Source organism: Anabrus simplex, chromosome 1, assembly GCF_040414725.1.
Source record: "Anabrus simplex isolate iqAnaSimp1 chromosome 1, ASM4041472v1, whole genome shotgun sequence".
NCBI classification, from domain to species: domain Eukaryota; kingdom Metazoa; phylum Arthropoda; class Insecta; order Orthoptera; family Tettigoniidae; genus Anabrus; species Anabrus simplex.
The window spans coordinates 676,636,459-676,664,329 of NC_090265.1; the positions used below are offsets into that span (position 1 = coordinate 676,636,459).

The following is a 27,871-nucleotide window of genomic DNA, read 5'->3' on the forward strand; positions in this document are numbered from 1 at the left end:
GATCATGGCCACCAGATGGGCAATGGAGGACTTCATATAACGCACGTTTATCAGGGCTGTAACTAACTATTTAGTATACCTGATTTGGAGCTCATTTTTTGTACTGAAAGTTACAGGATCAAATTCTAGCACAGACAGTGGTTTCTTTAAGAGGAAGTTCCAAGTCTGTATATTTACTGCCATTTCTGTGTCACAGCATTTCAGTTAAAATGCATGGTGTTACATACCTTCCACTTACAAAAATTTTTAATTAACCAGAAACTTGACTAAACTGAACTTTGTCAAATTGTACTGGAGTGAAATTCTCACACTAGGCCTAAGTCGAGAATTCAGAATTAATTTATTAAAGTCTGTTGAATGACAGAAGAGAAGCATGATCCTGATAGAAAGTGGAGGTCCAGTTATTCTTTCTATCTGACACTTTACGGAATGGTTCTAAGCAGAAATTCTCCTGCCATAGTATACTACACCAGCTTTCTTTTGTTGTCATAATTAACAATAAAAACTAGATAAAACTCAACAATATTAAACAGAACACAGTATACTGTGTACCATTCTAGGAGAGTAAATTTGTATTACTGAATATGTAATACTTACTGTGCTGTCAATTTTTTAATTTGTAAGTTTCTATATGCTCATTAGGAAATTTTTCTATCAAAAGTGATTTCCCAAAATACAGCAAAACAATAGATAAGGGGTAAAAAGAAAATTCCTGAATTTCCCTTGTTGTATTTTTTTAATGTAACAAAATGTAGAAGTTTTCCTCGTGAACAGTCAAGATTTTTCCGAAGACAGGGATACCTTATTTTCTTGACATGGCACGTGCTCAAAAGCCTATATCATGGTCTAAAAAGACCACGTTTTTTAAATATAAAATACTCAAAGAACATGACTGTTGGTAATAAAAACTATTAGTAGGCTGAACACCCTCTTATTTCTGATTTTTGGTGAACACTAAACTGGTAAATCTCAAACCAAGTATAGGTAGGTTAGCACAAATGGGCCATGTGTGAATTTTGTCAAAGATAATTTTGCTGATGCTTAACTGATTGGACAGTTCAGTAATGTTCATATATATTCAGGGACTGTCACATCAAAATACAAGCTTGGCTAGGCTACCAACAGAGGTTACAAGGAAATGTTCAAGGAGATTCATAAAACCATGGGTTTAAAGAATTCAGATTACATCTGTACATATCATTCTAAATTAAAATATCTTTTTTTTTTGCTAGGGGCTTTACGTCGCACCGACACAGATAGGTCTTATGGCGACGATGGGATAGGAAAGGCCTAGGAGTTGGAAGGAAGCGGCCGTGGCCTTAATTAAGGTACAGCCCCAGCATTTGCCTGGTGTGAAAATGGGAAACCACGGAAAACCACCTTCAGGGCTGCCGATAGTGGGATTCGAACCTACTATCTCCCGGATGCAAGCTCACAGCCGCGCGCCTCTACGCGCACGGCAAGTTAAAATATCTAGCTTGAGAACTACTCATCTCAACTTCCCAGCTTATAACAGTGTTTTCCAAAACCTTGTGTTTGTCCTGTTGAATAGAAATATCTCAACAGTAGGGAAGAAAAAAAACTGTACTTGAGATGTATGAAAAATGTCTGAATTTCCTTTTTTTCATTCTTAAATATACACAACAATAAGTTTGATCACAGTAAATACAAATATTATGTTCAACAGAACACTTGTTTCTACTAGTGAAAGCTTCTGCAACTAGGACCAACAGAAAAGGTTGTTCCGCTTTGGTGACATTTTTGAGGAATATCAATGTTTCACTTATGATGCAGTTAGGCCATTTTGAATGGTCTCACAGCCAGGTTGGATTCATTTTTCTCATATGGGAAGAAGCATGCTTTACGTTACCATCTAGTGTATCTGCAGTCAAAACATTTATGAGTATTGGAAGCCAGGCTCTGTTTATGACAGGCCTTCATCCTTCTGAATGAAATTATTGGAATTCTTTTCTGTTGGAAATGGTGGGTAGTTTAACAGCATATATCTCCTTAATATTCAATAGCAGCAGATTTTTCTGGTTGATTTAGACAACAATGCCACCTGTGTTTCTTTACTTCTAGGATCTACATACACCTTCCCACAGGAACAAGGAGTGAGATAATTCCAGAGCTGGAGAGAGGAGGAGCTCCATATACTGTAAGACTGTATTACTCCCAAATACTTGGTTCAGGCTTGCTATTTTTTTTCTTTTCTGCCCTACCATGGTCAACTCTTGTTATCTTCCAGTCCTGACAATTTTCTAGTTTGTCGTTGCCCTTAGTTCCTGGCTAAAGCCAACATCCTAATTCTTCATTAATTGAATCTGTTACAGGCAATATCACTGTTTTCTCTCTTAAAACAACTACCAGCATTACTGGAAATAATTTTCAATGTAATTAACCTCTAAAATGTGTTATACCATAATTTCTACACTGTGTTGACTTCCCTATTAATATGTGAATGTCACCTTCATAAGATTTGTAAAAAATTAAAAAGGATATAAAATATTAAGAAAATAACTGCACATGGCAACTGGGTCAAATTTAAATTTACAAAATAGAACTTCACCATTAATAGAACATATATTTTACCTCATAAGAAAGACTGTGTGTGGCCTTGATGTTGGATTGACAGTAAGTTACTCTCTAACATGTCATTTAATATTTAATAATGAAAGATGGAAGGTTTTCACGATGAAAATGAACATAGCCTCAGCTATGATTTGAGTGCAGCTGCTAGTGAGGGAGAGGCAACATTCACATAGAATGAAACAGCATTTCAAGTGAAAATTGCTTCAAAAAGTATTGACATTGATGTGCAATACCACTAATCTATAGGGAGTGTAGAAAGTATTGCAACTGACAATTTAAATTTATAATTAGAGGAAAAATGGGTTTGTGTTAAAAATACTATGTATTAATGAAATACACACAGTGTGCGTATGTACAAAATATATTCAATCCGTACAGAATTTTGTCCGGAAGATTTTTTCTGGACTGTGTTTAATGTGATATCGGTCACAAGATCTGATGCAGAATTCACAAACACATTTTTACTTTATTAGATATATCAAAGACCCTATTAAACAACAGAGTCCCTGATCAACCAATAGATTTTTTTAATTTTTTTTTTCAACTGGCTTTACGTCGCACTAACACAGATATGACTTATGGTGACGGTGGCACAAGAAAGGGCTAGGAGTGGGAAGGAAGCAGCCTTGGCCTTAATTAAGGTACAGCCCCAGCGTTTGCCTGGTGTGAAAATGTGAAGCCATGGAAAATCAGTTTCAGGGGTGCCAACAGTGGGGTTCAAACAAAAAAGGGTTTAACGTGTATGAAAAGGTACAGAGTCTGTCCAATGTTTATAGACAAGAAAAGTGTTCCACCGATCAATACTTTTCTTATCTATAAATTGAATCCAATCAATACGGAAAATGAAGCTTATAAATAATAATAAAATCTGTCCAATGTTGGCAGCAACAGATGGGCTAACATCATTGCCTATCAACCATATTCTCCCCATGGGTGCATTATAGACCCCACTATCAGATTCAAGACCCGCGAGAGTCAACCTGAGGAAGTTGACGCAGAAAAGAGACGTATTTATGAACCTACTATTTAATACTGGTACTTGGAAGGGCTTCCTTCTTAACAAACCGTGGTAAGCTGTGAATGCTGCAAGAAGATTTTAAAATAAAAATAATTTGTAAAAGTTATAAATTCATCATGAAAAGAAGCATACCTTCATCAATGTCAGGAGGTAGACCTCCCACAAACACCTTCCTGGAGTATCGCTCGCCAGTCTCTGAACCTTGACTATGAGGCGAGGAGCGTGATGGCGAGCTGAGAGGAGGGGCTGGAGGGGGCAGCACTTGCCCGTCTACAAGATGTGATGCAGGATCTTCAAGAAGAGCAGCTTGTTCCTCTAACCCAGGAAAGAAGGGTGATTTGCCTGCAACACAAACAAAAAATATTATTATAGTAACATGCGAATGACGTTCCCACCTCAGAAGCTTGAACAGTACAGTTGTTTTCATTCATGACAACAATATTCTTCTCTAAAACTCTCAGTTCTGAACAAGAATATTGATGCCCAAAAAATGTATATAATTAAATAATATATATAATGTTAAATATTTTACTCTCTATTGTTTAGAGAAATAGCCCCGGAGTAAAAAGACACACTAGAGAAATAAAGAACTATTTTCCATTACTGCATTTTAATTTTAATATTTTTTAATCAGAATTTATTTTTAAAGGATGGACAGGACTTTATATGCAAACCCATATCAGCAGAGATTAGATGTACTCTGAGTAGTTGTATCTATTTATTTACAATAAGCAGCACCAATCTCAAGAAAAATTTTCACATAAAACACAAATGAACACTTGTAAATTTTCAAACAGTGCTACAGAATACAACAAAATGTTTGACCATATAAAACTTTGGAGGTAATAAAAGATGTTCCCATTCAATGCAATCCAGTAGCTTTTCAAATTATGTAAAAATACAGCATAGGTAGGGAAATGTTTGTATTATGTAACCTGAAAAAACAATTGATGTGCAGGTAAAATATTCTACATATATGTAAAAATATTCAATATATTATATTACACACAGTGCAGGGTTTGGTTAGAATATTGTACAGCATCACATGCTTCTACAAAATAATATCACTATGAACTTCGTTTGCATTCTTTCATTATACTATAAAAGTAAATCAACATGTCATAAAAAGAAAGGGTCTCTGGTATAATAAAAGGCATGCGAAAGTGCTAAAATGGATAATATGGTTAGCACATTCTTTCACTGGTTGGAACGGCCCTTGCTGGGTTTAAAGATACAAATTAAATAGTATGTAACTGGAGCCGATATTTCCACGAATTTTAATAAGATCCCCATTCTCAAGTAAGCTTACATGAAACATGCAAACGTACAATAATATACATCACATGTTATTTCCGCCCTAATGTACCTAGGTTTAATACGCTAGTAACTTATAATTACGTTTAATAATGGCCTTTCAGAAAACCACACGTTAGGCCTACCTATTCAATTTTGGTCACATTTAATTAAACTAATTCAATATTCACGGGCAATTTATAAGATGTAAAGATTTCTGAATATTAGTTATAGGCCTGAAAGTTTTAATATTGCTAATTAACTTTCTACACCGTCTTTACAAAGACGAAATAAGCTCTTATTAACATATAAATAACTTAAAAGTCACTTACTTTTATGATGTTCACAAAATTTTAATTTTGTGAGGGTAAACCGCGGCCTTCTTTTTATGTAATAAGCCATGATTAGTTTTTGTTATTCGATTAAATAATATATCCGTATTGTTCCGTACACAATCTTGCAACGGACTGATATATTCACGAACTATTATTGTCAATGGCATCTGATTATATGAGATAACAACAAGCATAGGATGGCTTTGCTTACAACAATGTTCTAATTTGTAGTAGGCCATGACTCATCGTTTCCACAACGAATGAAGCGCACCTCATTGTCAATATGTTGTTACTAGAATACCGCAGATGAATTCTGAAGATCAAACAAATAAATTGTCTCGTCGATGAGTGAAATCAAAACCGTCGACATGTTCCATAAAATTCACACAATAAGCAGTGATGGAAAATCCACAACCTGTTTCCAGTCATTCGAACGGGTCAGGAATGGAATGAATGAAGCTCCATCTAGCGGCGAGGATAGGAATTGTGCCGGCTGCCGAAGCCTGTTGCACTGCTCTGGGGCAATGATTAATGACCGACAGATTAAATTAAATGATATTGGAGAGTATTGCTGGAATGAAAGATAACAGGGAAACCGAGTACCCGAAGAAAAACCTGACCCCCCTCCACTTACAGCACAAATCTCACATGAAGAGGCCGGCGCGCTGCCAACTGAGCCACGGAGGCTACCTCATACAATAAGCAGTGATACGATCCCAAAATACAGTCGGGATGTTACTTTCTCTTTTTATCCACGGCTCCCTCTCACCATTGACTTTCTTGCACATTGACTGTGTGCTACGAATTAATGAATGAGACACCAGGGACCAGAAAGTAGAGGATATGGTAAATCATGAGGGTGATTCAATCCCACCTTTGGAAATTAATTCGTAACTATAATAGTATTAAATCAAGAGAATAGTTTTGAATTTGCCTTTCTTTCTGGTGTATTTTCCGTTAGTTTTTATAACTTTACTCCGAGTATAACGACTATCATTTTTGACGTATTGCTTCAAACATCTCGAAACATATAACTCTACTGTAAAATACAATTCAGTTACTAAAGAAATACACAGTAAGACATACACTTTTTCATTAGCTTGATGATGATGATTATGCTTGTTGTTTAAAGGTCATCGGCCCCTTTTTTCATTAGCATCACGTTGTATACTATGCGTGACATAACAGAAATGTGTGTTGAAGCCTCCTCATATATCTGTATTTGAATGAATACGGCGCGTTTTCACACAATCGCACTGACGTGGGCCAATTACAAATCAATTGTACTCATTTATGACACTGTGATATTTAATTCTCTCTTTCTTAAAATATAACTGACTGGGTATATATCCGATGTCAGTATTTAAATATATAACAGCATCATGAAAAATTGACTAATTTATTGTTTCTAGGATGACGAGAGAACGGTGTTATTGAAGGTAACACATAATTAGGGAAACCCTACTTCAAATCTCAACTTTGACCAAAATATTCCTTAACTGTTCATCTGTAAAAAGAAAAAAAAAAAGATGTGACTGCTTCACTATTATTAATTTTAAAACGAATGGACCCAAAGTTGCCATGAAGTTCTCAATTTTTAAAAACGCACAACAATCTACGCTTCTGTAATTAATGTAGACCTACAATTCGACACATTTTAACATGTTATTCTTAAAATTGACATAAAACAACGTAAATGCCATTTTAAAGTAAGGGTCTACATGAGAAACACGAAGTTTTTATTTGTTAACTTCTGGTAAATTTATTTTTCTTCTTCTTCCCGGCCTTTTCCCCATCTTATTAGGTTCGGCAACTGTAGTAGATGTGACCCAGTGTTATGGCCGGATGCCCTTCCTAGCGCCAACCCTATGTGGTGGGATGTATTTACTTATCTGTGTCGGTGCGACGTAAAGCAGCTTACGAAAAAAACCTTAATCCCCGAACGAGAGAAATTAACTATTCGCACTTAAAATCCTCGATCCGGCCTGGAATCGAACCCGGAGCCCTAAACCGGAGGGTAGCCCGCTGACCATTCGGCCGAGGAGACGGACTCTAGTATAGCCATATTACTTTTCTCAGTTTCATTCATAGTGTTTCCGCGGTAACAGATAACAACAATGGGAATTCCAACTATCCATTTACCGGAACTTCATCCATTATTCAAATACACTATCCTTCCTGACACGTTCGAATGATAATATAAGACGGATGCTAAATGATGCCCATAATATTCGGAGCCGAATTAAATTTATGAATACTAATTTGATAATAATTCAAAATATCATAGGTCGGCTTGACTGTCTTGATTCTCTAGCATAAACATGTCTTCCCAAGACCATCCGTTAAGCTGGATCGAATGTGGATAATGATCAGAGAATGCTTTTGAAACACTCACAAGCTAACGTTTCATTTTTATCCAAAGGGAAGGTGGAGAATGGCAACTGTAATGCATACCTTTTTTCTAAGTAATCTGAAACACAAGCAGTAAACTCACGATACCATCTCAACGAGATTTCAGTTGCAGAGCCACTGAACGAAGAAACTCCTGACCGGGAATTTAAAAACAATCGCAAATAAAATATCATGAAATCCAAAATCCTTCAATCTACAACGCGTCTAACTTGAAAAGAAGCACAGTTCTGTGTTCAGGAAAAGTGTACCTCCGTAAGAGGTGACGGACTCTCAATTTAGGAGCGTGGAATGGCGACTAGAGGGCCTCAATTGAATTCTGTATTGCTATCACATACTTGGTGGCAGTGATTACTGTTTTAAGAGGAAGTACAACTGGGCAAGCATTGTCTCTTAATAGTATACAGAGGAAAACATGGAAGAGGTTTGAACACTCGAAGATTATCGGCAAAAGAAGGGATGAAAATAAAAGACACTCTAGGTCTCACTAACTGAATTCCCTAGGTGTTGGAAGAGAACCAGAGTTGAAAGGTCGCATAGGAAAGATGAAAGCTAGGAATTAAACACAAGTGGACGCAATACCAGACTCAGCTACGACCCCACTGTTGCCAACCTGCGGTCCCCTTAGTCGCCTCTTACGACAGGCAGGGGACACGGTGGATGTATTCTACCGCCCCCATTCACAGGGGATCTTCAACTTACTTGCGCTATACTACTCGCCTTCATCTTGCATAAGTTATCCGATCTCCTTTGATCAACTCGTATTCTCTTCCTAACCAGATAGTAGGTTTGCAAGACGTTATTTAGTTCTCCTCAATAGTACCTTCATTCTTCGAAGGTGGTGGTGATCAATGTTTTAAGAGGAAGAACAACCGGTCAGCCATTCTCTTTTAACAGAAAAAATGGAAGAGGACCGACACTCCGAAGAATGAAGGTATCGGCAAAAGAAAGGAAAGGGTCAAGAAGGGCATGAGCCTCGCAAACCTAATACCGTCGAAGTCGGAGGAGAACAAGACTTTTTCCATGGAAGGTCGGAAAGGAGGAGCCTGACAACCCACGTTTAGATAGATGATTACTTAGTTGTAGTTTCCTTTAAAAAACATCAATCATCATTTCTCTAAGACAAAACACAACTGAAGCGAATATCAAACAGTGAAACGTAAACTGAAAATTATAATCTGGCTCTGACTATCCAAGAGTCCCAGACAACACACGGCTTTCACGCGAAATCATCTTAATATCGGTAGTTTACCCCATTATACTTTCGCCCATTCGTCTGAAGTCATAGTTTATTATACATTCAGAAATACAGATGAAAATGTAATAATATTTAAATAAAAACTTGAAAATGCATAAAAAGTGTGGTCAAGCAGAGGCGTTAAAAGAAAAGGAAAAGCTTTATTAGGATGACATAATCAAAAACAAACTCATTAGGGATAACTGTTACACGTCAAAGGCGTGTTGTGCAAATAAATCTACCTCGTCTACGTCCAAAGCTTCTTGCTGCATGAAAAAGAATACTCTACGTTAGTAATACCCCTGAGCTGGCTAGCTCTGTTACACAGCAGCGAGCAACTATAAGGATCCACAACGGCCATCGCAGAAAGCAAACATAAGATAAACAACTCTTCACACCACTACCGCACATCCATGGCCTTTTGCTACATCCTTTCATTTTACAATATGTTACTCCTAAAATATGATTTTATACAATATTCAAAACATGCTGCATCTATTTAAGTTCAATTACAAAACAATTACTTTAAAATGAAATGCCAGATTATAATAACAATTTAGCAGGAGGTTATCAGGAAGACAATGCATCTGTGTGTTCCAATTAAACCGACAAATTTTCAGAATACTATTATACCTACACTTTCATCAATCAAGTTCCACAATACATTCAAAATCCTTTTATCATGATTTAAAATATTGAAAATGAAAACAATATTTCATTACCAAATTAAATGGAACGTATTTTAAATTTTAAGTATTTTACGCACATTCACTTTTGGATACTATTATAGAATTGTTTCCTATTTTAAAACTGTATTTAATAGTATCCACCAAAGTAACACTTAGAATTCAAAATATCTCTGTGAAAACAAATGAAAGTAATAACTGAACCAACCACAATGGTGGACCATGTTTTCAATAGGTGGTGAAGTATAGCAATAGGTAAATAATTCGAATTAAGAAATTCTTGTTACTTATCTCATAATACAAGCTAATAGTACAGCAATAGAAAGTTTCTGAGGATAAATCATTATTCCTTTCTTGTACTTGTAAGGCTAGAAAACAATATTCCGCCAATTCTCACAAATAGTTACACCCGTCAAAGTAACTTATTTGTTCATTTGTTGTTGTTTTAATTCATTTCTCTTCTTCTCCCTGGACTAGATATGGGGATAATTAGGATATGGAACCAATAAACTTTTAGCATTAGAGATGAATTCACCTACCTAGCACCGAATATTGAAGCGTTGGTGTCATTTCGCTGTATCGGTAATCCAGGAGGTATTGAGCGAAAGCCGATGATTTATATTATAAAATCTTAACCACTGATATTCAGCTTCGAAACAAGCATAAAACAGATTTTGAAGGAAACCAACTGTATTTCAGGCATTGCTATTGCCATAAGCCATACAACGGAGAGTGAGGAAAAAGCTAAACATCGATTCTCACTACAGGAGAAATCACTCCAAAAGTGTGAGGACACCACATGGAAGCAATGGAGGTCCACTTTCAGTAAAACCTAATTATGATTGATTAGTGCTTGAAGGAATGGTAACGAGAAATACATCGACTGCCAAAAGCAAAGTTTTTGAAACTGCGTGCGGACCAGCGGGAACTATTTTGAAAAGCGACTGGTCCATGCATTTAGAATATATTCTGATAAGACTTACTAAAAGGAAGTTAAACTCTGTTACATCTTATCAGTTGCGCAGCCAGGATTGGCCGACGTTTCTCTAATAGTTATTACAAAATGATGGTAGAACTCAATGAAGGTGCATGCATGACATGTCATTTTAATGACACTGATACAAGTGAATTACATATCTGTTGGTCCTACAATGACGTCTCTGCATGTTTATTTAGTTTATTGTCATTTTCTGTTTATTTTCTTTTTCTAAAATGTCCAAGGGGGAGTTCTAACCCCGAGTAACACCCCCCCACCCTGACTACGCCCCTGCATCTTACCTCTTTTGCTTAACGGTACGCCTTTTAAGTTTTCGTATATGAACAAAACTGACCTATTTATGGCAGTTCACAATATCAAAGCAAGTTAACGCTAATAATTCTAGACATCCATACAGCATTAGTAGCTCGCTTCGATGTCATGGTTGACAGTTACTTGTAGTTCTTACCGTCATATGAATAGCATTCAATTGAAGAAGCGCGATAGGCACGTGTTTCACAAGAGACCCATGCAAATTATGTTCGATTTTCTAACTAACGCAACAAGTTTTCGTCAAGTATCTCTGATTTATGTCACACACACAATGCCCTTGTGGAGCTACTGAACTCCTAGCAAGTCTACCAAGCAAAAAACAGACACCAAGGGGGAAATAATCTTAAAACATGGATACAAGTCTGTATGGCAATGGAAGGACCAGTCCCTTTATCGGTAGCTGATGCAGCTGTCATACTTCTGTTCAAACAGAAAAATCCTACAGGAGTCGGGACATGAATACGGAGAAACAGCTAGCCTCTTGGACGATATTTTAACGCATGTAATTATAAATATTTAGGTTTAGATCAGAAGAAGAGCTATACAATTACTTGCAAAACTGCGACGATTTTCATGTCTTTTCATGACCCTTCTCGCTGGCAACATCACTGGTTCTTCTTCGTTTATGCTTGTTTTGCTAACTCCGCGTGGCAGGACGTTGCATACATTAAACAAGTCCTATTAAGCAACGTTTACAACATTCTACTGAAATATGGTTTTAGTTATCAACACCCCCGCTGTCTTCCTTTTTTTAATGCCTGCTAAATATGAAATATTGCGTCTCATCTCCTCCCCCCTCCCCCCCTCACCCCTTCCCGTTTCACGACCTAAGTATCATAGCTAGGAGTGAATGTTTTCGAATAGGAACCAGGAGTTTTCTTCATTTCATTATTTCAGTCAATACACGGTTTCCTCGCTAAAACTGTTTTCCGCTTCTGCTATTAAATCAGTTGGTCAGTTAGGAGCATTACATAATAAAGTGTTGTATGTTGGGTATTCAGCCCGAAGGCTGGTTTGATCCTCTGCAGCTCCGCCAACAGCTGTCATAAATAGCCTAGGCGTTACTGAAGAGGCATACTAGGGAAATGAGGAGTGAGGTAGTGCCCCGTTGCTTTCCTCGTCGAGCGAGAAGTTGCTGTTACTTATCAGTCTGCCTAATCCACTGAAATGCACGCACCAACCGACCCTATAAGCGAATTTTTCACACCGTTCATTACAAGGATTGGCTCCAAAGGAATGATGTTACTAGCATCACTCATACCTCAGTCACTTTCAGATTGTCAAAGCCAAGGATGAGACAGAGACAGATCAATGAAAGTAACAAATTTGTTCTAGCCCAGACCAGAAGACATAGTGCACTGAACACTCTAGGTCTCGCCAGCAAAGTCAGTTGTAAATCTTATATAATCATAATCGGAAAAGACCAAGAGTTGACGAAAGGAGATCGAACAGGAAATATGAAATATAAACCTGGCATAAGAGAGTGGAAGTAATACCAGACTCAGCTGGTACCACGTGGTTATTATACACATCTCAGAGGAGTAAAAACATTTTGTAGTCAAGAATAATGAGCTGACACACCTTCTGACCATAATTGTCTTACGATAAGTAAATAAAATAACGACTAGTCCGGTATTGATTTTGGTCCAATTTAAGGGGGATTATTAATATCGACTCATATTCGGCCCCTGATGCATAACCTATAGACTTCGAATGTACAGTATGTATTGGTATCCACGACACAGAAATGCGTAGGCCTATCTGTTTAAGAGGACTTAGCGAAGAAACAGACTACAAACATGGCGCCTGCTGATTTCATCTGCCCAGTCCAAAGCCTTTGTCCTGTTTTCTCGGTTGTCATATCACTATATATTAATATGATCTAACGCATGTCACTGCAGCATATTCTGTACTCGCTGGCCATCCCAGTTGTAACGAGATCAAAACCCTTCGACGCCGTACTGGATTTCTGTCATAAACGAGAGTTATCGCTCAATTGGTCCTAAAGAAGAAGATGCACACATATAGCCATAAACAGCACACAAAGAAGTCCATACTGTTGACCCTACAGCACTGGATCTTGACATTACGTGGCTGACAAGAAACGGATGGTTAATGAATTCTGTGTCCCTTTTGACGTGACAGTGTCTATAACACGAGGGTTGTGGCATATGATATGGCAACTATTTTTTTCATCTCATTTGCGTGGTACTACCATACAATGGCCATATGTCCTGGACAGCAATGACGCTCATAGTACATAGGCAGAGCACGAGATGGTGCGTTGGACATGTACTACGCACAGGGCGATGGCACTGCAGTAGTGAGTCGAGCTCCGCACAGAATGGATGTGATGAGGCACGAACAGTGTGCGTACATCAAATTAGCTGTTCGCCGGGATCGCAGTGTCAGAGATTGTCGTAGAGAGCTTATGGAATCTGTGGGGAATAATGTTCTTCCGTACCAGATCGTTGCGAGAGGGGCAGCAGCATTTCAGCACGGACGTGAAACAAGCAGCGATGTGCAACGGTCTGGAAGATCTGTTAGTGTCTGGACTTATGTGTCACGTGCGGTAGTTACCCAGTGCATGGACGTGGTGGTAGTGGTGGCGGTGTTTATTGTTTTAAGAGAACATACAACCGGACAACCACCCTCTATTAAAACTAACCAGAAGGAAAAAAAAATAGAGAGGGTCTGACACTTCGAAAAATGACGGTATCGGCCGAAGAAAGACAAGGTCCACGAAAGGCATGAAAATGAGACTCCCTAGGCTTCGAATGCTCTAATGCTGTCGCAGTCGGAAAAGAACAAGAGTTGACCAATGAAGGTCGGATAGGATATAAAAGCGAGGAGCCTGGCATAAATAAGTGGAATAAATACCAGGAGTCAGCTAAGGGCCCCGTAGTCACCAATACAGTTCCCAAGTTAAGAGTCCCTGGGGCCCCTTTTAGTCGCCACTTGATACCGTGAATGCGTTCTACCGGCCCCATCCAGCGGGGGATCACGGAGGTGGACAGAAGATGAACGCTACCTTGAGTTACAAGCCGAAACAATGTCATCCTTCTCCATGACAACACCAGACTGCCTGTTGCAGACGCTGTACGAAGGTAACTTCAGCGTTGAGGGTTAAAAGTACTAGAAGACCCGCCATACTCACCAAACCTGTCTCCGTACGATTTTTTTACCTCAACCCCAAAGTGAAAGAACCATTGCATGGGAGACTGTCTGGGAAACGAGAGGACATTGCCAACGCTGTGAAACTGCTGGTGAGGTGACTGGTATTTGATATCTCCCGCATCGTTCGCAACGTGTAGATTGCACTACTCTCCGAGAATAAACATTATGTAACACAAGGATTTCATGGCTGACATTTTCCTCGCTTTATATCCTTCACCTGGTAAACCTACTCAGCATTATTCATACATTCCACAGCACGTTACGGTCCCCACTCCCACTTCCATTTGTCTGGTAGATCCCGCATTCATGTGAAAAACAGTTGCAATGACTTATGCCCCAACCCTGCACTCCAACTTCAGTGTAACGAAATCATGTGCTCGCATTTGGGTTCATAGCTTCGACGATCCGAGTTTTCTTCCTGACACACACAGTTCATCTATCGCCGCATGCGTAATGTTCTCTTTCTCCCAATCACGACTTTCGTACTGAAGTCACAGTTTCGTTTGGGCAACCCTTATTATACTACACAATACTTTGCCGGGGTCATGTGTATGTATGCTAAAGAACCACAGATGACGTGCATCGAACGCATGCAGCTATAATACAACAGATGCAGTGGACTTCGGATGTGTCCATATTGGAGACTATCACAAATAATGACCTTTGTTATTTCAATTGACTTCAACATAACGGTTACACACAAGGCAAGTGAACTCAATGTTGATAACTACACTGTAGATTGAAATATCCACGGACTGGATGGATCCTATATTAGTTTCTCTGAGCTGTATTTAAGGTCAAGATTTAAAATATGGTCCTACTAAGTAAGATATAATGATTGCGCCTTACAGTACACAGAACTGATTTGAGAGGACTTCAAATATCATGCTGATTATAGTAGAAAAATTACCAAAAGCACTGAGAAATTGCTAATTTCCTTTAATTACATTGTTATTTAAAATTCACAAACTCATCTTCAGACAATATTTGGTAAGGTAAAAGAAAGTTTGCGGAATTAAAAGCTTTACTCAATTGACTACGTTTATGCTACGATAATTCGTAACTACAGCATGTGGCTTTTCTTCAGATACATTTTACAGTTTCAGTGTCCACTGTATATTATTATTATTATTATTATTATTATTATTATTATTATTATTATTTACAATCCTAGTCTCGTTGTAAGAGAGATGTAGGTAATCACATTAACAATGGGTTCTCTACAAGACGGTCTTGCCTCTGACCACGGGCACCCATATGATAGTTTGTAGGGAGGAGCCCAGACCTGGGGGTACGTAGTATTTTTAATATTTTGGAAGATAAATGACGACTTGTATTCTGCGGTAGAATACCCCACGGTATCCCCTGGCTGTTGGTGGGGGACGGTACTACCACATCTACGTAATACTGACTTTTAAATAATTTTCTTGAAAGAAAAACACCTGACTACATTAGATTTTTGCCTTTCCCTGAGAGCTAGAGGGGGGCCGTGGCCCCACCTTGCCCCCGGGTATGGGCGCCCTTGCCTCTGACATGTAAAATGTAGTACCGGTACATGAGAGCTTTACAGTATATTCTTTGTAATGAAATGGCGTATCCTTTTAGTGCCGGGAGTGTCCGAGGAAATGTTCGGCTATCCGGTGATGGTCTTTTGGTTCGACTCCCGTAGGCGACCTGCGCGTCGTGATGGGGATGAATCGACGAAGACGACACATACACCACGTCCGTGTGCCAGCGAAATTAACCAATGATGGTTAAAATTCCATACCCTACCGGGAACCCCTGTGACCAATTTAGCCATGGAGCCGGACATAAAATATTCTTTGTTAAAATTCTCAACAGCAACAGATCAGTTTTCACTTATCTCGCAGTCAATAATGAGTTCCACACCTAGCCTCTTAAGACAACCAAGAAAACCAAGCGTGATAAGCCCACATAATAGTTGAGAATGCTTTGCTAATGAAAGACTTTCTGATCATTAAAATATCGATATCTCCAATCTCCGTCAACTTCCTTGTAAAACAGAGGAATAAGCACACAATCGGCATCCTTTTCTTTGTCCTTTATTTGGAATAGGTTGCAAAACAAGAGAAAGTAGGCCTAATGGGGGAATGCAGTGAAAACTGTGAGTACATAGGATGGTTTGACAGTTACTGACAGGACGAAGAAGGCGGTGGTCTGTTAATTGATACCACAGGGGAGAAAGTGTCAGATAAAGCTACGTCGGCACCACACACGTATATTGCAAAGTTATTAATCGTCTCGCCAGACGCGACCTCATGACCTGGGCTGGGTGTATGTGACATTTCGCTGCTCATCTTCTCTTGTTCCTTCTGATTTCACTTCGCTTATTTATACAGTCGTGTGTGCGGTACGAGTCTCATTAAATAAACACGATGAGATATACACAGATGCAGCTGAGAAACTGCATAGGGTATGTTGGCTGTAGCAGTGATCTCTATGATAGTATTAGCAACAAATTTCAAGAATAACATGTATAAATAACAAGCGATATTTCTTTTAGGTGAAAAGTAGTCAGCTATAAGAGGAGTTACAATGCCTATCTTTGCTATGCCATCAGCCCAAGGGTTGGTTGGATCCTCAAACAGCACTACCAAAGGTTATAAGTAAACCGCAAAACCTGAGAGAGGCGTCACAATGAGTACTAGACAGGTTGAGAAGAGGTAGTTTTCCGTTGCTTGCCTCGAAGGGCCAAGTACTATTGTGCGACTGATCCTATGACTAGCACCTTTCAAAACACTCAAAGGCGCACTAGTCTGTTTAACTCCTGTGAGTGGGGACAGTAGAATAACATCTACGGTATCCTCTGTCTGTCATAAGAGATGCTACTAAAAGGGGCGGCAAGGGGCTGTAAACTTGTGAACGTGTGTTGGCGACCACTGCTGCCCTAGTTGAGTCTCGCATTGCTGTTATTTAAACTTTGAAGCTTAACGTAAAGTTGAGCAGACATACATTTTATGGGATAGCCATAAGATACACTATTTTTCGCTCTAGAGAATATTAGCTCATTGGGGAAAGATTTAATAATAATAATAATAATAATAATAATAATAATAATAATAATAATAATATTTTATTTAAAAAAAATCTTTTCCCTTTGCGAAAAGCTAATGATTATGTTTCCAATAAATGAAACTCAAAAATGGATTTATTTCTATAATCATTTCAGAGAGAGCCTCCGTGGCTCAGCCGGCAGCGCGTTGGCCTCTCACCGCTGGATACCGTGGTTCAAATCCCGGTCACTCCATGTGAGATTTGTTCTGGACAAAGCGGAGGCGGGACAGGTTTTTCTCCGGGTACTCCGGTTTTCCCTGTCATCATTCATTCCAGCAACGCTCTCCATTCTCATTTTATAGCATCTAGCAATCGTTAATAGATCACTTTGGGAGTGGCGACCCCATCGTATTAATAGCCTATATATGATTCATTCATTACATCTCTAACCCGGTCAATGACTGGAAAACAGGTTGTAGGTTTTCAATAATTTCAGAGATGATACTTGTAGTCGCAGCATCTTTGGCGACCGAGGGCTACGGTAACGACTAATGTGACGTCACTTCCATCACATGTTTTGTCCCGTTACTTTACATAAATTTTCGGAGATCCCCAGTTATAGGACATATTCATATCAATAATAACAATAAACCCTGTCCCACGTGAATGGTATGAACGTTTTATCCAGCATAGCTTTGTGTGAGGAGTACAATAATTAGTGACTTTGTTCTACCTGTCAGTAAAAGATGCTATTTCAATTCAACCAACACAATTTACCATTGAACAATAAGCACTGTCAGCAACAAGATGCTGCTTGCAATGAAAGCGAACCTACATGACGTGAGGTTACCAATCTTTTACAAGTAAAGAGAAAAGCATCAATAACTTTTCACAGAGCAAAGAAACGGGAATCTCCTTCAATCGTCACAACAACAAAGAGTTTACAACCAATCTAAACCATACACTTTATAGCACAAAACGTTTCCTTTTTTCCTATAAAATAAATTGTTTCTCCTCATTTCATCTTATACAATACAGATTTTACAGCCAACAGCCCGGAAATAAAACAGGTCATAAAATGTCGCAGGCACTCACAAAGAGTCATTGATCTATCATTCCATCTTGTTTGAATAGGTACATCATATTCCACTTGCCAGACGTTACAACCAATACTAAAAATCCACACAAGACTAGTAACATTGATCACATCCAAAACATACGTATGTTTTCAGTTTAATGAAGTATAATACCATAATTCCGCTATCTTTTATTTACAACTAGCAAATTGGCCTCTTGCAGTGTTGCCAGATCGAGGGAAATTTCCCGCGGCGTAGAAACAAATTACGGTACTGAAAAATAGCAGTGTACAGCAAGACACCAAAGACACCAATAGCAGTGTACAGTATTTGTATGGAATGTGGTAGTCCTGAGACCAGTCATGATGCGAGCTCTATCGGAGACCTTTTCTTTATCTAGAAACTTTTCTTTATCTAGAAGCTGGCCCAAGGCGGACAATGAAAATGAAAACCTTCAACCTGTTTTCCAGTCTTTGACTGGGTCAGGGATGTAGTGAATAAACCATATAGAGGCTATTATTACAATGGGGTCGCCACTCCCAAGGTGATTATTAATGACTGATAAATGCTATGAAATGAGAATGGAGAGTGTTGCTGGAATGAAATATGACAGGGAAAACCGGAGTACCCGGAGAAAAACCTGTCCCGCCTCCGCTTTTTCCAGCACAAATCTCACATGGAGTGACCGGGATTTGAACCACGGTTTCCAGCGGTGAGAGGACGACGCGCTGCCGTCTGAGCCACGAAGGCTCAAAGACAACATCATCACAAAATGGTCACATATCTCAGGTAAGAATCTCCGTTTTAATTGTTCTACATAATTAAGAATACTTCTATGGGCGGAATGGTGGATCCCTGACAAACATGAAGGAAGGATCTCTTCTCTGCTTCAAAGATCGTTTCACGCCACTGTTTTAATGGTTTTTCACATGCGATTCATCAAACGAAGCGCGACACTTCAAAAATCGAACTACCTCAGCTGGATTTGAACCTGTGATCTTGAACTGTGTCGCACATGAGGATCTGACCCTGTTTTACGGCCAGATGCCCTTCCTGACGCCAATCCTATCTGCAGGGATGTATCCACTATTACGTCTTTCTGTGGTGGTTGGTGGTGTGGTGTGTTGTCTGAATGTGAAGAGGAGATTGCTGGGACTAACACAGACACCCAGTCCCCGAGCCAGAAGAACTAATCAAAGGCGATCAAATCCCCCGACCCGGCCGGGAATCGAACTCGGGACCTTCTGAACCGAAGGCCTCAACGCTGACCATTTTCAGCCAATGAATCTGACAATAATAGAATAATAATAATCCGAGGCGGTGCAGCTCTTTTCAGGTACCCCTCCAATGGAGGTGAGATAAATGTATCATTTTAACCACCGACCAGCCCCCCTGCCATTCTCAAGACTCTGGCAGTACCAGGAATCGAACCAGGGCCACTAAGTGCTAACCTTTACGCTACGGAGCTAGACATAAACCATCCTCTCTTAACAATAATCAGACAAAAAATGGAACAGGATCTACCCTTCTAAGAATGATGGTATCGGCAACAGAAAGAGAAGGGTTTGATAATGAAAGGCACCCTAAGCCTCGCAAACCTAATACCGCCGGGATCGGAGAAAAGTAGAGTTGAACTATTTCTACTCCCCGGAAGGGGGGAGGCGGGCCTCTTAGACGGTAACGCCGTCTCTCAGGCTGTTGCAGTGAAGGAGATGCTGGGAGAAGGTGAGGGGGTTGGTGGCCGTGGCCTATAATAGGAACTGTCCCGACATTCGCCTTAGTGCAGGAGAATGGAAAACCACGGAAAACCATTCTCAGGACAGCCGACGGTTCTGGCCAGCCGTGAGGTCAACCTCTGTCCCGTCTCCCGAACGCAGAGGCGTGGCCACCCCTCCTCTGCTCTGTTGGCCGGTCAGAGTGCAGAGTTGTTGGACCACGGACCAGCCGTGGCCACTTATGGGTCGAGACCCACTCTGCATCTACCGACGTGAGTTGAACAAAGGAGGTCGAGTATGAAATAAAAGTGAGAGGCCGACACAAGTAAGTGTGTAAGTAGTACCAGGCTCAGCTAGATGCCCCATGGTCGCCAATCCACATTTCCAAGATGATAGCCCCTGGGATTCCTTTTTAGTTGCCTCTTACGACAGGCAGGGTATGTATTCTATCGGCCCCGCCCACAGCGAAATAGTCGAAGGAGGGTGGAGATCGAGGGAAGAAGTACGTATACAGCCATGATGTAATCAGATATCAGAAGCTGAAAAACCCGGAGATGAATGATGTAGAGTGGATGTGATCGGTCACACAACTTAGATAAGTCTCCCTCGAAACGGCAGGCCGAGGGGTTGTTTTCCCACGTGCTGCACAGTTCATCGACCTCTGCGTAGCTACCCCTTGCATGCCATTGATTAGCGACACAGCCACCACGTGGCTCCGGGTCACAACTGACCCACCCACTCATCGGGGCCACTCGGAGATATTCGGCGGTAGTAATTCACAACGCAGGTAACCTGTCGCAATGTGTAGCCCTCTTGCGTAATAAGTAAAAACAAATACAGACCAAAATTGTCAATGTGAGGATTTTTAAGCATGAGGGTGAAATTCGAAGGTGCTTCTTTTAAGGAGATGGAACAAAAAACGTGGTGAAATGAGGTGTTAACCAGTGGCGAAGCGTGGGAATTTTCTTTAGGTAAGCAAAACGGAATACAACCTTTAATGAAATAACTACTTCATTATTATTATTATTATTATTATTATTATTATTATTATTATTGCAGGTCCGTCATAAGTCATAACCTTATGTAAGTTATGTGAAGTTCCCTGCCCCCTGTTTGGAAGATACGGGATTCAGAAATTGTCGATTCAGTTCTGAAATATCCTTAACAGTATAATAAATTATGTAGTTTTCTTATTCACAATTGATGTGTTGACATGGGGAAGGTAGTAAGTGACAAAAACGGATGTTTTTAAAAGAAGGCAGTAAGAACCAAGGCCAACACCACACAGAAAGTAGGTAGTTAATTTCCACTAGGTCGTTCCTGTGGCAAGTAGGCTACCAGGTACAGTGACTCTATATATATACTGTATATATACATATACGTACATACATACAGAGTCCTTGTCGTACTGGGCTCTTGGCGCAGAGAACGCAGTAACTGCTTTTGGCACTTGCTACATTTCCCATGTCAACGCCTCAATTATTTTATTACCCTTTTACGTCTTTCATTCAGTTAACTTTTACTTTCTCTACTGCGTTTAGTAAATGGTTTACCATTAACTGTGCACGTTAGATACAATCTAAATCATATTTAGGTCTACAAATGGTAAGGCAATTAAAAGTAAAACACTTATTTGAAACTTCACCTAATATTAAGCTGACATATCTTTTGTGGAATAGTCATAAAACGAACTATTATTCACTCTACAGAATAATTATTTACAAGGGAAAGCTAGTCTAAAAAAAAAAAAATTGTAGCTAGGCGCTCAGGGAGAATGACAATGCGCGCGCATCTATGGACAGCCCCTTTCACCACTCGCCCTCAATCGGGAGAGGTGGTGGTGGTGGTGATTACTGTTTTAAGAGGAAGTACAAGTAGGTAACCATCCTCTATTAACACGTTATATATTGGTGTTCTGTGATTAACACTAATCAGATAGAAAAAACGGAAGGGGTCCAAAACTTAGAATAATGAAAAAAGAAGGTACCGGCCAAAGGAAAGACAAGGGCTGCGAAGGGCATGAAAAATAAAAGACTCTCTAGACCTCCATACGTAATCTTCTCGGGGTCGTAAAAAAACAAAAACAAGAGTTGACAAAGGGGGGTCAGGTAGGATAGATGAAAGTGAGGAGCCTGACACAAGTGGAAGCAATGCCAGGACTGAGGTAAGAGCCCCATGGTCGCCAACCCACGCCCCCAAATTAAGAACCCCTGGTGCCCAGTTTAGTCGCCTCTTACGACAAGCAGGATATACCTTGGGTGTTATTCTACCGCCCCCGCCCACAGTGAGAATCAATCGGGAGACCACGGCAGATTGAGTTTACTCCGCTTACCCTGGCGTTTTGGCGATAACTGAACATCGTTTGCTACAAGGTAGTGTTTCGCTACACAGATTCGCTGTACCCACACTTCAGTAGTATATTCAGCTTTCCCCATCTACTTTCAGGCTTCGTTACTGGAGTGTTATTATACCATAACGCTTATTATGCTTTTCAAATAAATCCATCGAGAGGGTTCTTTTTCCATAACGCAATGTGGCGGGATGGGATCGTTGTGAGACGCGTTATCAGTTCCATAGATATTGCTGTTTAGATAACACCTGGAACTAATCTGTGCCCATTTCAAATAAAATAAAATAATCTGTTTTAAAAATTAGCACAATTTTGACAAAATTATGAGGAAACGGATAATTGGACATTCGGAAGGAATTCTCAAGAAAAATGGATTCTTAACATTGATAATATGAATTCGTTTTTAACTGAAACTGTCAATTTTGATAAATAATTTCAGCATTTTATTTTACTATTCTTATGATGTATGAATTACCTACTGAGTTAAATGAACTCTTTGTAAATGTCCGACGTAATTAGAGTTTAATCATAAATGTTTCCGTTAACTTATCAGACTACCATTTTGGGATTAAATGTCGAATAGGAACCTTCAACGAGTTTTGGAGGAAATCTAACGGATTTTTGTCACTATGTTGGGAGCATAAACTCTTCGCTATCCATTGATAACACAGCATATTGAGAGATCAGAAAGATTAATAGATCGATCCAGACCCCGATCTTGTACTACCACAGTAAGAATAGTCAATCCATGGAGAAAATTAATTAAACTTGTTCTCAATTCCACACAACTTCAAATAAAAGCTTCTTCCCCACTTGTACCGCGGTGGCTGCAGTCCAGTTATAGAGCTATCTTTAGCGAATAGTTTGCCGTTGAATGCACAACATAACCCTATGACATTACAGACCTGGTAGCCTTGGCCCACCAGGCGATTCCCGCAAACTACGAGGGTACGCATGGTCAGCATGACGAATCCTTTTGACCGTTATTATTGGGTTTCTACACCGGGGCCACTATCTCACCGTCACGTAATTCCTCAAATGTAGACTCAGTAAACCTCGAGCCAGTCCTCAGATACAAATCCCTGACCTGGCCGGGAATCGAATCATAGGCCTCTGGGTACTCTGGGTAAGAGGCAGGCTCGTTGCCACTAGACCTAGACTTTGAACACATAATTTAAAAGTATATATTTCAGGTATCACCAGCGCTTTTTTTCTGCCGAATTGCGATTTACTGAGGTTTATTGACAGAACTGACTATGTTCAAGAATTGAATTTTAAATTTTGATTCTCGCAAGTTGGTACCATGCCATCATGTTTCATAGGATTCATAGATTGGTATCGCAGCAGAAACGGGAAGTGCTCACGTGTGTTTTGAATTAATCTACTGTAAGTTAAATCAGTGTCTGCCTCTGTGGTGTATTGTAGTGTGATTAGCTCCCACCCGCAGAGGCCCGGGTTCGATTCCCAGCTCTGCCACAAAATTTGAAAAGTGGTACGAGGGCTGGAACGGGGTCCACTCAGCCTCGTGAGGTCAACTGAGTAGAGGGAGGGGGAGGGTTTCGATTCCCTCCTCAGCCATGCTCGAAGTGGTTTTCCGTGGTTTCCCACTTCTCCTCCAGGCAAATGCCGGGATGGTGTCTAACTTAAGGCCACGGCCGCTTCCTTCCCTCTTTCTTGTCTATCTTTGCCAATCTTCCCATCCCCCACGAGGTCCCTGTTCAGCATAGCAGGTGAGGCCGCCTGGGCGAGGTACTGGTCCCCCGATCCAATGTCTCACGCTCCAGGACACTGCCCTTGAGGCGGTAGAGGTGGGATCCCTCGCTGAGTCTGAGGGAAAAACCAACCCTGGAAGGTAAACTGATAAAGAAAGAAAGAAAGTTAAATCAGTGCAATTATTGTTCAATATGAGTAAAATAAGTAGTTACTTTGTGCCGTTGAGTAAAGTAAGGAAGGCTAAAGAAGCGGAAATTGTCAAGTCAACTGTACTTGTGATCCTGTAAAACACAGAAAATACAGGTGGTGAGGAGGATCACGAGAACCGATGATCCACGGGGTTAAAAGAAAGAAGATTCTGATAATCTGATAATGACTGGCCAACGTTGGTCAGTTACTATAAAAGATTAACTTTCGTTTCTTCATAACGGGGGTGATCTTTACAACTCTAACATACAGTTCCTTGTCTGACCTCAGGTAGAAGACAAAGAGAAACTAAGGTCAATTTGAAGTTAGTGCCATCACCACAACAGTTGTCGATTGAATCGCAGACAGAGCGTCTTCGAATTTTCTACATTATAATATTATCGTTTCCAAAATTTACCTTTGCATCCGGGAGAAAGTGGGTTCGAACCCCACTGTCGGCAGCCCTGAAGATGGTTTTCCGTGATTTCCCATTTTCACACCAGGCAAACGCTGGGGCTGTACCTTAATTAAGGCCACGAACGCTTCCTTCCAACTCCTAGGCCTTTCCCCTCCCATCGTCGCCATAAGACCTATCTGTGTCGGTGAGACGTAAAGTCATTTGAAAAAAAACAAAAAAAAATTAAATGCCCGTCTTATTTTGTCAACTACTCACAAAGCTGTAACTTTCAAAAACAAGCTACTCGTAAGCCCTGTGCAGAAGCGAGCAGAGAAGTTAAGCACTTCTTAACAAACATCTTAGAAACACAGTGAGCCACCGTGGCTCAGGCGGTAGCGCGCCGGCCTCTCAACGCTGGGTTCCGAGGTTCAAATCCCGGTCATTCCATGTGAGATTTGTGCTAGACAAAGTGGAGGCGGGACAGGTTTTTCTCCGGGTACTTCGGTTTTCCCTGTCACCTTTCATTCCAGCAACACTCCCCAATATCATTTCATTTCATTAATCATTCATTAATCATTGACCCAGAGGAGTGTGAGAGGCTTCATTCCATTCCTGACCCGGTCGAATAACTGGAAACAGGCTGTGGATGTTCACCTTAAAAACGCAGTGTCAACAACGAATTTTATTTTATAACAATAGCTCTTATTGACAGATGGCAAAAAACGTACGAATCGCCACATTAAAGGAAATAATATTTGGTCCAGAGGGTCCCGGGTTCGGTTCCCGGCCGGTTCGGGGATTTTAACCTTAATTGGTTATTTCCAATGGCTCGGGGGCTGGGTGTGTGTGCGTATTCAGCATTGTAAGTCATTTTAGGTAGGACCCTCATCTTCACAGACATGCAGGTCGCCTAATAGGCCATCTACGAGAAAGAGACCCACACCAGGCCTCTCCGGAGACCATACGCCATTATTATTACTATAAAAGATTAACTTTCGATTCTTCATAACGGGGGTGATCTTTTCAACTCTAACATACAGTTCCTTGTCTGACCTCAGGTAGAAGACAAAACCATCGGACACTTTCTTAGGACCCAAGATCTTTCCGAGCTTCCTTTCCTTTATCCCAGTCGACATATCCTCCACTTCTGCTAGTGTTTCTGCAGAGTAAAGGCATGCTGGTCTGACTACTACACAGTAGAGTCTCAGTTTAGCCTAGTAGGAGATGGATTTGGATCTGTAAGTATTATTTTTATTACGTGAAATACGAGAGTGACATGATGTTCGCTACTGAGAGATTAAATGCTGTCTCACTGAGCATGTCCGGCTCCTTGGCTGACTGACCTTCGGTTCAGAGAGCTCCGGGTTCGATTTCCGGCCAGGTCGAGGATTTTGACTGCGAATGGTCAATTCCTCTGGTTCGAGGACTGGGTGTTTGTGCTCGTCTCAATACACTTTTTTTCATATATGTACATAACACACAATACTAATCACCACAGAAACAAGCATTAGCCAACAGATCCCTCCGCACAGCGTTAGCGTCAAGAAGGGCATACGGACATAAAACTGGGCCAAACCCCATGCCAAGGGCCTAGCCCAGTAAATTGGGGTTACGGTCAGAAAGAAGGAGAGGTGCAACTTAAACACATGAAATACAAGTGTGGCATGATGATTTTTTTTTTTTTTTTTTTTGCTAGTTGCTTTACGTCGCACCGACACAGATAGGTCTTATGGCGACGATGGGATAGGAAAGGCCTAGGAGGAAGGAAGCGGCCGTGGCCTTTATTAATGTACAGCCCCAGCATTTGCCTGGTGTGAAAATGGGAAACCACGGAAAACCATCTTCAGGGCTGCCGACAGTGGGATTCGAACCCACTATCTCCCGGATGCAAGCTCACAGCCGCGTGTCCCTGACCGCACGGCCAACTCGCCCGGTGTGAAATGATGAACACTACCGAGAGGTGAACTGCTGTCTGGTTGATTGATTTCGGTGATTTAGAACATTTTAGACATGCCTGGTCCCTTGGCGGAATGACCTTCGTTTCAAAACGCCCCGTGATTGATTCCCGGCCGGGCCGAGGATTTTAATCGCGTCTGATTAATTATTTTGGCTCGGAGACTGGTTGTTTGTGTTTGTCCCATGTTTCGTCTATCCTCTTCATATTCAGACGACACATATCAAACTACCAATCACCATAGAAATACGCAATAGTAGATACCACCCTGCAGATAGCGTTGGCGTCAGGAAGGGTATACAGTCGTAGAACAGGGCCAAATAAATGCTCTATACAGTTCGCACCTGCGACCCCACAGTTGTGGGAAAAAGCGGTAAATGAAGAAGAAGAAGAAGAAGAGGAAGAAGACGCCAGTAAAGGGAAGTTACTAAAATAAAAAAATAAAAAAAGATTCAGTGGCACTCTACCACCAACGATTCAATACAAAGGCTGAATGTAGCGAATGCATAGGGAACCTACTGTAAGTTTGGTCTTGCTGTTCCCGAAGTGTGGGGGCGCGGCGGGAGTGAGGGCTGGAAGTGACGGATTGTGAGTCACGCACGAATTCTCCACCCCTTCATGCACGCACAGTAGCTCACATACGGCTCGCTCCATTGTCTTGGAGTTCCTGTCATTTACACACAGCTAACTGACAAGGTTGCCATGTCACGCCAGATGATACCCGATCACGCTGTTAAAATGGGCGAAAGGAAACTTCTTGAGAAACCTTCCACGTTCATTTACAATTTCCGGACGTTACAACGCTCATCTGCATCTGAATGACGTGAAAAACAAATCACTCTGTCAAACACTCCTAAGGTTCTTAAATGAAAATCGTATGGGTTCAACTATCATGTGCAGGCATTTTAATTTAACGCCTAAAGTTGCCTGCGTGTCCACAGTGATGTTCCGTTTTACTTTACAATATGGGAGAGACACGGGTCTCTCTTTTTAGGTGATGTATGGCTGAGTTTAATTAATGTTTTTTTTTAATCGCGCGAGTTGGCCGTGCGGTTAGGGGCGCGCAGCAGTTAGCTTGCATCCGGGAGATAGTGGATTCGAACCCCAATGTCGGCAGCCCTGAAGATGGTTTTCCGTGGTTTCCCATTTTCACACCAGGCAAATGCTGGGGCTGTACCTTAATTAAGGCCACGGCCGCTTCCTTCCCACTCCTAGGCCTTTCCTATCCTGTCGTCGCCATAAGACTTATCTGTGTCGGTGCGACGTAAAACAAATTGTAAAAAAAAATAATGTTTTTGGATAAACACTAAATGTGTCACCAAGGATCTCTTACATGCCGACATCGAAGGACATGGAGTGGCGAACGGATTTCCTCCCACCCTTCAAAAGTTCGATTACCTCTGCCGGGT

The 27,871-nt window shown here is 40.7% G+C and overlaps 1 protein-coding gene across 1 annotated transcript in view; it reads right to left on the reverse strand.

The window, feature by feature from the left end:
- The window catches only part of orb2, a 465,359-nt gene that overhangs the window by 34,029 nt on the left and 403,459 nt on the right, over nt 1–27,871 (reverse strand). The window contains exon 3 of the mRNA XM_067135888.2: nt 3,743–3,952. Within this exon, the coding sequence (XP_066991989.1) occupies nt 3,743–3,952 (210 nt within the window). The remainder of the gene's footprint in view (nt 1–3,742; nt 3,953–27,871) is intronic.